Source organism: Salmo trutta, chromosome 8 (assembly GCF_901001165.1).
Source record: "Salmo trutta chromosome 8, fSalTru1.1, whole genome shotgun sequence".
Classification (NCBI taxonomy): domain Eukaryota; kingdom Metazoa; phylum Chordata; class Actinopteri; order Salmoniformes; family Salmonidae; genus Salmo; species Salmo trutta.
Genome location: NC_042964.1, coordinates 39,322,125 through 39,335,747, shown reverse-complemented (window position 1 = coordinate 39,335,747; position 13,623 = coordinate 39,322,125). Strand labels below are relative to the sequence as shown.

At 40.4% G+C, this 13,623-nt stretch overlaps 2 protein-coding genes across 4 annotated transcripts in view; both read right to left on the bottom strand.

The window, feature by feature from the left end:
* LOC115198877 (neuroepithelial cell-transforming gene 1 protein) overlaps positions 1-8,986 on the bottom strand; it is a 35,172-nt gene extending 26,186 nt beyond the window's left edge. Inside the window, exon 1 of one of the 2 annotated variants that reach the window (XM_029761264.1) lies at positions 8,756-8,986. In XM_029761264.1, the coding sequence (XP_029617124.1) occupies positions 8,756-8,892 (137 nt within the window). In that variant the 5' untranslated portion in view covers positions 8,893-8,986. The remainder of the gene's footprint in view (positions 1-8,755) is intronic. The other variant, XM_029761265.1, reaches the window with a different exon arrangement.
* Positions 8,987-9,279: 293 nt separating this feature from the next.
* LOC115198874 (uncharacterized) lies at positions 9,280-13,167 on the bottom strand. Of its 2 annotated transcripts, XM_029761263.1 has the most exons (7): positions 13,089-13,167; positions 12,899-12,987; positions 12,585-12,682; positions 12,093-12,317; positions 11,857-11,960; positions 11,642-11,727; positions 9,280-9,726 (listed from the first exon to the last, which is right to left on the bottom strand). In XM_029761263.1, exons 1-7 carry the CDS (start codon positions 13,100-13,102, stop codon positions 9,542-9,544), a joined length of 801 nt encoding a protein of 266 aa, XP_029617123.1. In that variant the 5' UTR covers positions 13,103-13,167; the 3' UTR covers positions 9,280-9,541. The 2 variants fall into 2 exon arrangements, with proteins under 2 accessions (XP_029617123.1, XP_029617122.1); XM_029761262.1 differs by having other exon boundaries at positions 12,899-13,163.
* Between the last annotated feature and the right edge of the window lie 456 nt (positions 13,168-13,623).

The following is a 13,623-nucleotide window of genomic DNA, read 5'->3' as shown; positions in this document are numbered from 1 at the left end:
TATAGAGTTAGGTGTTTATTTTTCTAGAACATTACTGACCATTCTGCTCCCACGACACCTGTCCATTGTGAAAGGGGACAAAGGTCGGTCCCTGGGGCTTGTGATTGGACGTCACAGGCAGGGGTATGATTCTTACTCAGAGGTAGACCTATCTGTTACACACTTCTGTGGGTGAATAACACCTCAATAGGCTGGAAGCAAGTAAGTCAGAAAATGTTGAGCACGGAGCTCAATAATCACAGAGGTAACATTCAATCACACACCTATTACCTAGTAGTCCAAAGTCCACTGAGCAACACTCTCCTTGTTTTCCTGCAGAGTTGGCTATTAGCGTCATATTTATAGTCACAGTTTTCCATGTTTTCCCAACAGTGGGCAGGGGCCTTTTGGCACAAAGCATGGAAAGCCTACCAGTGTGCCACTTGCCAACATAAACTTTCTCAGTACTGATCATCCCAAAATAAAAATTGACTTTTGGCTCTATCAGTCCGCTGTCTGACTGAAATGATAAAAGTCTTATTTAAAAAGCCTGGGGAAATTCACAAAGACTATTTTTGTCATAAAGTGTATACTCAAACAGGAAAGGTTAAAAAAGTATAAACAAATCAAGTATTTTCTTCCTTACAAGATGTGGAACAGTAGAGGTTGGACTCAGAAGGGAACACTATCTTTATGAGACTTTGAACAAGAAGTGCAAAGTCCTTCCTTGAGACATCATATGCTGTTCTGTAGGCCAGAGAGATATGCAGAATTCTGTAAAAATATCTGTATAACGTAAAACACCAAATAATGCATCCAGAGCTGAATTAGGCCGATACCTGCTAATGATCAAAATCCAGAAAAGAGCCGCTCAATTCGACAAGCACCTAAATGGAAATCAATTCCCAAACCTTCCATAAGAAAGCCATCACCTACAGAGAGATGAACCTAGAGAAGAGTCCCCTAAGCAAGCTGGTCCCGGGGCTCTGTTCACAAACAGACCCCACAAAGCAACACAGACCCAACCAAATCACGAGAAAACAAAGCGATAATTATTTGACACATTGGAAACTACTCACAAAAAAACTGATCAAACTTGATGCTATTGGGCCCTAAACAGAGAGTACACAGTGGCAGAATACCTGACCACTGTGACTGACCCTAAATTAAGGAAAGCTTTGACAGACTCAGAGAGCGTAGCCTTGCTATGTACAGACTCAGAGAGCATAGCCTTGCTATTGAGAGGCTGCAGTAGGCAGACCTGGCTCTCAAGACAAGGCAGGCCGCCGTAGGCAGACCTGGCTCTCAAGAGAAGACAGGCTATGTGCACACTGCCCCCAAAATGATGTGGAAACTGAGCTGCACTTCCTAACCTCCTGCCAAATGTATGACCATATTAGAGACACATATTTCCCTCAGATTACGCAGGCCCACAGAGAATTTGAAAACAAATCCAATTTTGATAAACTCCCATATCTTATCTATTGGGTGAAATACCAGTGTGCCATCACAGCAGGAATATTTGTGACCTGTTGCCACAAGAAAAGGGCAACCAGTGAAGAACAAACACCATTGTAAATACAACCCATATTTATGTTTATTATTTTCCCTTCTGTACTTTAACTATTTGCACATGGTTACAACACTGTATATAGCCATACTATGACATTTGAAATGTCTCTATTCCTTTGGAACTTTTGAGAGTATTGTTTACGGTTTATTATCTATTTCACTTGCTTTGGCAATGTAAACATACGTTTCCCATGCCAATAAAGCCCTTTGAATTTAATTGAAAGGAAAAGTCTAAACGGTATACCTGGGACATCCCAACTCTGACAAACTGTCAGACTGGCTCAACAGCCACTAGGCAGCTAGCTACCTGCTACCCCTGTCCCCTGGACTTCCTTCCCCTTTATGGATATTCTACCCCCAATGGACATTTAGCATTGCTACAGTGTAAATAAGTATATAGTATTCTTTTTTATATTACTGTTTCATTCACCCTTACCCTGCCCCCAGTTATATATTATTATATCATCATCTTGTCTCACTCTTCTTTTTTTTCTTTTTTTTCTTTGACCTGCACTGTTGGAGCACGGCACATTACATTTTCACTGTACCCTGCAATTACATCTGTGTCCCTATACATGTGACTAATAAACTCCATGTATCGATCTATCATCCATCAAACGTCCACATCAACTGTTATTCATGGTTCCTTGATTAATTTGTTGGTATTTACTGCCACCTTGTGGTGAACTAGGGTGTATTACAGTATTGCAGCAAATTGTCCGTAGTACACAATTACTTGCAGTACTAGCTATCTGTAGCCGACTGTCTGTGTAAAAGTTCACAATTATGGCATGTACGGGAACATGCAAAAGTAACCAGCTAAAACAGTTTTCCAACGACTTGGAATATGCAACCAGCACTCCATTCTAGCTGCAATATAAGTTTGTTTGCTTGTTAACAGGCTTTATGAAGTATAGCCAAAATAACTAGCAAGGTAGCGATTTAGCTAATAATATATTCCTTAAAATGATCTAGCCAACCATGACATAGCGACCCAGCTAACAGACTTTAGAGAACATTCACTTAAGAGTCTCGTTAAGTCATTAGCAAAACGTTTTCATAGGAATGTTCCAATGATGTGTCAAACAGAACTTACCCAGAACGTGGTTACCATGTTCTCCGAATGTTCAATATTGATGTTCAAGACAAGTTTAATTGGAACATTGCAAAAATATTCCAGTATCCAGTTCTGAGGGTTAGGAGAATATTACATCAACGTTACACCAAACAGACACAGAAAATGGTTGCCAGAATATAAGATTAATATAATATAAAACGACCACACCAGTAGAAATTCCGTTTTTAGAGCTGAAAGATCAGATGTTGTTGCACAGCGATTTAAAAGGTGCAATATGCAGAAACCCCTCCGCCATTTCGTGGTTGCAAAAATTGTAGTTTTCCTAATTTCAGTTTGTGACAAAACAAGCAATATATATATATATAGTGAAATAAAGTATATTTTCAATAACCAAAAATACTTTATTTTCATCTGTTTGAAGCTGGTGTACAAAACCGAAATTAAAAACGGGGAGCATAGAAATAACACACATAAAACATATCTACCGCATTCAATGAGTGACAGATCTATAAATCAAATCAAAGTTTACTTGTCACGTGCGCTGAATACAACAGGTGTAGACCTTACAATGAAATGCTTACTTACAGGCTCTAACCAACAGTGCAAAAAGGTATTTGGTGAACAATAAGTAAATAAATAAAAACAACAATGAAAAATAACAGTAGCGAGGCTACATACAGACACCGGTTAGTCAGGCTGATTGAGGTAGTATGTACATGTAGATATGGTTAAAGTGTCTATGCATATATGATAAACAGAGAGTAGCAGTAGTGTAAAAAACGGGTTGGCGGGTGGTGGGACACAATGCAGAAAGCCCAGTTAGCCAATGTGCTTGGGCACTGGTTGATCAGGCCAATTGAGGTAGTATGTACATGAATGTATAGTTAAAGTGACTATGCATATATGATATACAGCAAGTAGCAGCAGCGTAAAAGAGGGGTTGGGGGGGGGGCACACACAATGCAAATAGTCCAGGTAGCCATTTGATTACCTGTTCAGGAATCTTATGGCTTGGGGGTAAAAACTGTTGAGAAGACTTTTTGTCCTAAACTTGGCACTCCGGTACCGCTTGCCATGTGGTAGTAGAGAGAACAGTCTATGACTGGGGTGGCTGGGGTCTTTGACAATTTTTAGGGCCTTCCTCTATAACTCACATTTCTATGAATTTGGTCAGGTCGCCCAATAGTTACATATTGTAGCTTTAAGTCAGTGAGCCATAGTTTTAGTCAAAGTATGATACATTTGTGCTTGAAGTGGCAAATCTGAACTGCACACTTTGTGCAAATCCATGTGAATGTGTGGTCTTTTCCTATGTCATACAAATTATTTTCAGTCTAAGTTTCCTTTCAGGGCAGGGTTTTATATGACTGTTACCACCAGTGGCGACCTGTCATTCAGGGCAGGGTTTTATATGACTGTTACCACCAGTGGTGACCTGTCATTCAGGGCAGGGTTTTATATGACTGTTACCACCAGTGGCGACCTGCCATTCAGGGCAGGCGGGGAAGAGCCTGCTTTGCATGTTATTTTTGGCATTAATAAGTGCCACATATCAGTTTGCAAACAACGTATAAAAAAAGTTTTTAAAAAAATCATTAAGTTAATGAAGCTGCATACAAACATGGTCTCTTTTTTGCTTTCTTGATTAAGGCAGCTCCAAAATGCAGGTGTTTCAGCCTAGATCAGTGCTTTCTGTGGTGGTGGGACAGAGGAAAATACAGAGCGTAGGGGTTGGTAATGTTCTCTAGTTACGCTGTGATTGGCTCAGTGTTCTGTCACTCATGAGGTGAATCTGCAGGGAGAGCGCGAAAATTCAGGTCCCTTGGGTGCTGCCATAGAGTTACATTAGAAGTGCCCATCCAAGAAGGCTCAAGGTCATTGGCCACAGATAAAATAACATCAAATCACATACCTACAGTAGCTTTGATTAGACTGATGTCAACATCTTACTTTCAAAATCCTCATCATGAATCAAGTCGACAATCTACTGGCAAATCCTTTTCAATCCTTGTCATAGGAAGACAAATTATAAAGAGAAATTACAGATAAAACGTGTCGGGGCTCATCGGCCATAAACATTACACAAGTTGGAAATCGCAAATTCAACAATGAGTGGTTGGAAGGAATCAGTGGCTAACTGCAAGCATTGCAAAGCAATCACTACCCTATTAATATGTGGAGTGGATGTGTGGTCCAAGTTTAGGTTTAAGGGTATTTTTTCACAGCTTAAAATGATAAACATTCAACATTGGCCATGCAGTCAATCCAGCATTACTTCTGCCGCTTGCAAAACAACTGGAAACTCGGAAATCCCAGAATTAATTGTGTTCAAGACAACTGGGAACTCTGAAAGAAATTAGCTCCGACTGGGAAAATACGTTTTGAAGGGTCATCCAACTCGGAATTTAAGGTCGGGAGCTCGGGGCTCTTTCTAGAGCTCCGACCTGAAGACCACTAACATCTTGACTCAACTTTGTTTTTCCCCACCTAGAGTTTCCAGTTGTCTTGAAAGCACCATAAAACCAGAAGAATGCCAGACTGTAATGACAAAATTAGCCCAAGAAGGACCACCGTGCCACCTTCCTGTTCCAAGTGAGCACAGCACAAGGTGAGTCCAAAAATGTATTGTATACTACTGCATAAATGATGTAATATGTCAGGGAGATATGTAATCATCGAAGATTATAAGAGCTTTCATTGTCTGCATATATTCCCCCTTTATCTATACTACAGTTCTGTACAGGGAGAATACTGTAAGAACAGCCTATGTTCTGAATTCTGTCGCCGTACACTCGGGCTCCCGAGTGGTTCAGCGGTCTGAGGCACTGCATCTCAGTACAAGAGGTGTCACTACAGTCCCTGGTTCGAATCCAGGCTGTATCACATCCGGCCGTGATTGGGAGTCCCATAGGGCGGTGCACAATTGGCACAGTGTCATCCGGGTTTGGACGTCATTGTAAATAAGAATTTGTTCTTAACTGATTTACCTAGTTAAATAAAAGGTTAAATAAAATAAACACTTTCGAAAGTGCTGAACAAAGTTATATTGACTATGTCTGTTCTAGCTCATTAATGTCTGAATCAAAATTACAGATTGCCTCTTATCCACATTTGTTTCAGCAGGTCAGTTATGATTTTTTAAAGGCAGTAAATGAGGCTGAATGAACTATTTCGCTGCCAGACGACTCACCGCTGATATCCAGGTGTAACAGTGATAAGGTGTTGGGACTGCTGTTGGGACTCTGCTGTTGGGACAGTTTTATGTAGGTCCTAACAGTTTGTGGGCACCGTTTGTCACCGTTATAGTACAATTAATGTATTGTTTAGTGTTGTGGCTTTGCTGGCATGAAAAAAAAAAACATTTTGTAGAGGTTGCCCCACCAAGATATACACGCTAAAATCTCCACTGGTTACCACCCACCAGCATGGCTTATTAAATCAGAAACAGCTGCAAAGTTACTCCTCTTCACGATAGATGAGCCAAACAGCCTTGTGTGCATTTGGCCACCTGAACCATGGAGCAAATTAAAATAGAGGGTGCAAACATGTTATTGCACCTACACTTAAAAAAAAGGATAAATTGGATAATTTGTCACCTTTTTTGGGTGGATAGTGTGTGTGTGTGTATATATATATTTTACACACACACAGTTGAAGTCAGAAGTTTACATACACCTTAGCCAAATATATTTAAACAGTTTCACAATTCCTGACATTTAATCCTAGTAAAAATTCCCTGTCTTAGGTCAGATAGGACCACCGCTTTATTAAGAATGTAAAATGTCAGAATAATAGTAGAGAGAATTATTTCTTTCAGCTTTTATTTATTTCATCACATTCCCAGTGGGTCAGAAGTTTACATACACTCAATTAGTATTTGGTAGCATTGTCTTTAAATTGTTTAACTTGGGTCAAACGTTTTGTGTAGCCTTCCACAAGCTTCCAACAATAAGTTGGGTGAATTTTGGCCCATTTCTCCTTACAGAGCTGGTGTAACTGAGTCAGGTTTGTAGGCCTCCTTACTCGCATTTTCAGTTCTGCCCACAAATTTTCTATGGGATTGAGGTCAGGGCTTTGTGATGGCCACTCCAATACCATGACTTTGTTGTCCTTAAGCCATTTTGCCACAACTTTGGAAGTATCATTGTCCATTTGGAAGACCCATTTGCAACCAAGCTTTAACTTCCTGACTGATGTCTTGAGATGTTGCATGAATATATCCACATAATTTTCCTACCTCATGATGCCATCTATGTTGTGAAGTGCACCAGTCCCTCCTGCAGCAAAGCACTCCCACAACACGATGCTGCCACCCCCGTGCTTCACTGTAGGGATGGTGTTCTTCGGCTTGCAAGCCTCCCCCTTTTCCTCCAAACATAACGATGGTCATTATGGCCAAACAATTTCTATTTTTGTTTCATCAGACCAGAGGACATTTCTCCAAAAAGTAAAATTTTTGTCCCCATGTGCAGTTGTAAACCGTAGTCTGGCTTTTTTATGCCGGTTTTGGAGCAGTGGCTTCTTCCTTGCTGAGCGGCCTTTCGGGTTATGTTGACATAGGACTTGTTATACTGTGAATATAGATACTTTTGTACCCGTTTCCTCCAGCATCTTCACAAGGTCCTTTGCTGTTGTTCTGGGATTGATTTGCACTTTTCGCACCAAAGTACGTTCATCTCTAGGAGACAGAACGCATCTCCATCCTGAGCGGTATGACGGCTGCGTGGTCCCATGGTGTTTATACTTGCGTACTATTGTTTGTACAGAAGAATGTGGTACCTTCAGGCATTTGGAAATTGCTCCCAAGGATGAACCAGACTTGTGGAGGTCTACAATTTGTTTTGTCCGTCTTGGCTGATTTCTTTTGATTTGCCCATGATGTCAAGCAAAGAAGCACTGAGTTTGAAGGTAGGCCTTGAAATACATCCACAGGTACACCTCCAATTGACTCAAATGATGTCAATAAGCCTATCAGAAGCTTCTAAAGCCATGACATCATTTTCTGGAATTTTCCAAGCTGTTTATTGAAGGTCACAGTCAACTTAGTGTATGTAAACTTCTGACCCACTGGAATTGTGATACAGTGAATTATAAATGAAATTATCTTTCTGTAAACAATTGTTGGAAAAACGACTTGTCTCATGCACAATGTAGATGTCCTAACCGACTTGCCAAAACTATAGTTTTCTAACCTGAAATTTGTGGAGTGGTTGAAAAACGAGTTTTAAGGACTCCAACCTGAGTGTATGCAAACTTCTGAATTCAACTAATATATAAAATCAAATTGTATAATTGCGTTTTATGACAGCATTTCGCAAAACAGCTACCCCCTTCGCTCCAAAATTAATGGTTTTATGGAAGATGACAAAGCCATTTAGTGTTAACTCAAGTTAAGTCAAAGATAGGCCAGTGGTTTCCATCTGTGGTGAAGTTTTCCATAAATTAATACTTGTGACAAATCCAACAAAACCAGCCATGGGGGGGTTAAGCAATAAGGCCTGAGGAGGTGTGGTAAGGGCTAGTTCTTATGCACAACGCAATGCGGAGAGCCTGGATACAGCCCCTAGCTGTGGTATATTGGCCCCCGAGCTGCCTTATTGCTATTATAAACTGGTTACCAACTAAATTAGAGCAGTAAAAATATATGTTTTGTCATACCCATGGTATACGGTCTGATATACCACGGCTGTCAGCCAATCAGCATTCAGGGCTCAAACCACCGGTTTATAATAAGATGTTAATGTTCTAGACACGTTTCAATAAGGGAATGTTCTACTAACTCCAACACCAAAACAAATGCATATTGGTTCTCAGGAGGTTTTTGCAAACATATGTAGAATGTTCCTGTAACTAACTGAAACTGGACACTTAAACATCAGAGGAACATTACAGGTAACATGAAAACGTCCCCTCTCCCTAGATTTGTTAGCTGGGATGTGTAACAATGACTACGTGCTCGAACTATAACGTCAGCCAGCCACATGCTAGCCATTGAAACAAACATTCAACTGACGTTACAGAACGTAACATTATCTATCTAAATAATGTTAACACCATATAAATAGTTTACACATTTCTATTCGTTTCATAGCGTGCATTCAAAAGTTCAGGCAGCGTTTGTCTCACCTTGATTTGTTATTGCTCTCGCCGAACGTGTCATCATCGATGGAGAACTTCCTCTTCTTGTTTGCCTTTCTCTTCGGTCTGTCATTCTGTTTCTCTGGTATTGAACTTTGGACCTGTGCTTCATTGGTTTCCTCCATTTGAAATGCAGAACCAGAAATCAATGTTGAAGGTGAGAATAATAGCTAACTATTTATTAAAAAATAATAAGAACAGTAGACGGATGTTTGAAATTCTTTGAATATGGCGGAAATCCGAGCAATGACCAATAAGGAGAGACCTGAGGTTTTAGTTGCTAGGATATATGGTTAAATGGGCGGGTCATACCGTAAACAGACGACTCTGGGCGGAGCCAGCCCCTCTAATAACAATTGGGAATGCTGTAGTACAATGACCTCGCTTCTATTATCAGCACAAAACAACAACCCTTTGACACCATTTTCCTGTTATGTTAAGCATTCAAAATGTAACGGGTACTCTGGTTTGTCAGGGAAAATGTATGGAGTAAAACATATTTTCTTTAGGAATGTAGTGAAGTAAAAGTTTAATGTAAATATTAAAGTACAGATTCCCCCAAAACTTCTTAAGTAGTGCTTTAAAGTACACACACACACACACACACACACACACACACACACACACACACACACACACACACACACGTCCCAAAAGTAATTTAAACCATAAAGTATTTATTGCTGAATTTCAACACATAGTTGGCAAACCGCTCCAAATATAGAGGGCAAACAGCTATTGTGTGCATGCATTGAAAGGTCCAGGCATCAGATATCATGGCGGCAGTTCACAGCTGTTGGTCACGTTCCAGTAGGCGGTCTGTCCATAGCGGAACGCCCCCTGTCCTGGTGCTGTTACTGTGACTGCAGTCTCCAGCAGGGCCGAGAGAGTGAGGGGCTCACACAGTTCACTACACTGATCTTTGACCTCAGTGCTCTGGGTCAGATCTAGGGCAGTACCTAGATACAGACACACACACACACAAAATATTTATATCATTGTAATCATCATCATCACCAAAATCAATGTCTTGTGCCATGAAATACCTTCTTTAAAAAAAAAATGTTTTTAATTATTTATTACAAAAAACACAAGGAAGGGGTAACATTAAAGTATTAGAACATGAAGGACAAACAATACAGCATCAAGACACAATCAAACATGTATCAGTCTTTCCGCAACAGAACCATCCTTATGTGTGAGGGTGCGTGTGCATGATAGTGATATAAAATATATGTCATAGTTTCCTTTTTCATGATCACAATCTTGTGAAACCCGAACCCTCCAAGATCCCCCCACAGTTCCCCAATAGCTGTCCCTCAACCATTCGAGACCCCTCCCACAGTCCCCCTGGAAGAAAAAAAATAAAAATACAATATATTCCATTCTCCACCCCCAAGAGTCCCCCAATACACCAACAACCAAGAGAATGAACTAAAGAGAAAAAAGGAAAAGACAGAAGAAAACAGCAAACAACAATGCATTTAAAAAATAAATAAATAAATACATTTAAAACAAAGGACATCAAGGACAACTGAAATCATAACATCAATGCCAACTGTATATGTTTGTGTGCATGTCTGGCACTATTACATGTATGTGTGTGTTCTTGTATGTGTTTATTTGAATGAGAGTGTGTGTATATGCATGTGTACAAACACCTGCACGGCATCAGCCTCAGGCAAACCGGCATTAGTTGAAAAAACACTGCCACTTAGTGTCATTCAAATGTACTTTTATTATGTTTTATTTTGACTATTTTTTTCTCTTTATCTTTTGACCATCATTCTCTCTCTCACACAGCAACTCCACTCCCACTTGTCTCCAATTCCACATACCAACCCTCAGCCTCCCTCAGCCCATCCCATCTATCTCTGCTGGCCACCCACTTCCTGTTTCAACCCATACCAACCCTCAGCTTCCCTCAGCCCATCCCATCTATCTCTGCTGACCACCCACTTCGTGTTTCTACGCAACACATATCTTTCAACTATGCTATGATGTTTAACGTACAATTTCAATCTATCTAATCGAATAGAATCTACAGATTGGGTGTTGAAGATAAATACTTTTACTAAGAGTATTAGTATATTAGTAATTGACTGACCCGGTCTCTCCAGATCTCCTAACAGTACTATTTCTAGGGTCAATTTTAGATCAATGCTATGCATTTTCAGCCATTCCTGAACCTGAGACCAGAAACAGGCTACCTGTGGGCAATACCAAAATAAATGGTCTATTGATTCTGTATCCTCACAACAAAATCTGCAGAGTTTCGATGATTTTATGCCCCAGATATTCAATATTTTGTTGGTGGCAAGAATTCTATACAATAATTTTAGCTGAAAAGCACGAAGTCTTGAATCTTGCGTTGTTTTATATATCAACTCATACACCCTGTACCATGGAATCGGAACATCAAAAATCTCTTCCCAACTATTTTGCAATCTGTAAGGCACAGTTGTCACCATCCTGGTCCTCGAATGAAACTGGTATACTTTCCTATTTATGCTATTTTTATTCCTCTGCCAGTTTTGATCCTTTATATTGGGCAGACAGACCAGTTCCCAACCTCCTCCCGCTGCCACCCGCCTCCTCCATTTTTGGGGCAATGCTGTAATCAATTGGTTTTACTCTTGGATTGAGCAGACCTTCCCGTACAATTCTGATAACTCCATGAAGGACATAGCTCTACCATTACAATTTACAATATAATTTAAAAACAAAATACCATTTTCAAACATTTTTTCCATAAATACAGGTATTTTATCAACCAGCACATTTGAGTTCAGCCATATTTGTTGTAAAATTTGTTCTATTTTTTCAGGGGGATGAAATTGAAATTGTAGCCAGCTCTGCAATACAATGAAATACCTTCTTGCCAGTTGTCCCTGTCTGAAAACGATGACCTATCCTCAGAGAACTGCACACAGAGACTTGTTTGCCCCCATGATGGAGCTCTGTGGGACCACAAAGTACTGCCATTCATCAACATCCCTAACTATACATGGTAATGGAGAGAAATATGATGTTTCAAATGATTTGTGACAACAACTCAAGACCACTCAACTCTTTCCCAGCACACCCACCTGCTGCTCCGCTTGCTGCCATCTCTTCTCATCCCAGATGGCAATTTAAGAGGATGTTTCAGAGGAGGCAAACCACTCTGACGACCCCGAATGGCTTCAAGCCTCTGAGGGAACAGCCAATTGATCAATTTAAGAGCATTCAATATTCAAGATTTCCACATTACTCTTGGTTTATGATCAGTCAGGCTTGGGGGTTTTGCTCAACATCACATTATTATTTTTAAATGACCTCTTACCTTGGCGGGGTCGGGGGGGTTGCCTGCCAGGTATTTGGTGGGGCTGTCACCCTCCTTCAGGTTATGGAGGTCAGGCAGGGGGTTGTTGGCTATGAGTAAGGCTGTCCTGTCCAGGTTGGCCTCCGAGGCCTTGAACATGAGCGTCACTCGATTCTTATGGCGGCTAGACTTCCCTTGCCCCTGAACCTCCAGCAGCTTCTGACACTCCATCCTGTCATTAAACGCCTGAGATGGGGAGAGAGAGAGAGAGAGAAAGAAAGAAAGAAAGAAAGAAAGAAAGAGAGAAGAGAGAGAGAGAGAGAGAGAGAGAGAGAGAGAGAGAGAGGAAATCTAATCTAAGCAAGTATCTAGAAATCTACTTGTTGGTTTTTCATTTATGACTGTTTTTATAGACAACAGAGTTTGCATTGGTTGAATGTCTTATAAAGATGACACAGGTCATGGTTGGTAACGGTGTGTGACATTGTGTTCTGTGTGTTGTATCAGGGAAACCTTGATCACTGAGGGCCCGCCAATGGCTGTCTCCATTATAGCCAGTTTGGACTCAGACTCCTCCCTAAGAATGTTCCAGATCTCTTTGGAATCAAGGACTGTTACAGACATATTGAAAATATGTCAAACGTCATCGACTTCAACACACAATACTGCTCATTAGTACTGTAGTCAGCCTACTGTAGTCTGCCTACTGTATCAAGGATAGCAGCAATGTAGCAAAACCCAGATACAGATACAAATGTGATGGTTGGTATTGTGTTTCAGAGCATGAACTCAGTCATAGATTTGCATTATTAGAATGACTCTCTCACCTTTTGCTTTCTGATAGATCTCACGGGCCTTTGGAGCAATAATCTCATCCTTATTCACTGGCTGGAGGAAAGCCTTATTCCCTAAAGCCCTGTAAATCAATGCATGGACCATCTCACTACAGCCAATTCATATTGCAAACAATAAGCATTATAATAACAAAATCAAATCATTTATCAAATAAAACCGTACTTTTTAGCCTGCATGGAGGATTCAAAAACAAGTTGCTACAATGAGAATACTGACATTGTGATTCAGAGGCTTAAGTGAAAGCAGTTCCATCATATTTAGAATGCAACAGTGCATTCTACAGGTCTTTGGGTGATGTCATAGTGTACTATAGAACTGTAATATAGAACTATATTGCACTGTTGATGAAACACCGCCAAAGTTGTGTGTTGTGACATCGAACAAATAATATGCTAGGTTGAAGATACCCAGGTTAGGAAGATTTCTAATATCCCATAAAGCTTTGCGTAAATGTGGAAGATTTCTAAACAAACAGACCAGCGATGCTAGTTATCAACTAGAATAAACATTAATCTGTTTAATTTCAAAAGCTTACGCACATGAATACAACTTATCCTTAGCTATTTTGTCTTCTACCTAGCCAATACGGGCTCCACAGGAGGCTGGTGAGGGGAGGATGGCTCATAATAGCACAGGTTTGATGTGTTTCATACCATTCCATTCCAGCAATTACAATGAGCCTGTCCTCCCCAATTAG

Bases quoted from the DNA above. Each gene is read 5' to 3' on its own strand.
- LOC115198874 (XM_029761262.1), bottom strand. From the start codon at position 13,010: ATGGTCCATGCATTGATTTACAGGGCTTTAGGGAATAAGGCTTTCCTC. The intron at 11,728-11,856 runs GTGGGTGTGCTG...GTGGTCCCACAG, and splicing joins GGCAGCAAGCGGAGCAGCAG to AGCTCCATCATGGGGGCAAA. The intron at 9,727-11,641 runs GTATTTCATTGT...GTCTGTATCTAG, and splicing joins CAGGGACAACTGGCAAGAAG to GTACTGCCCTAGATCTGACC.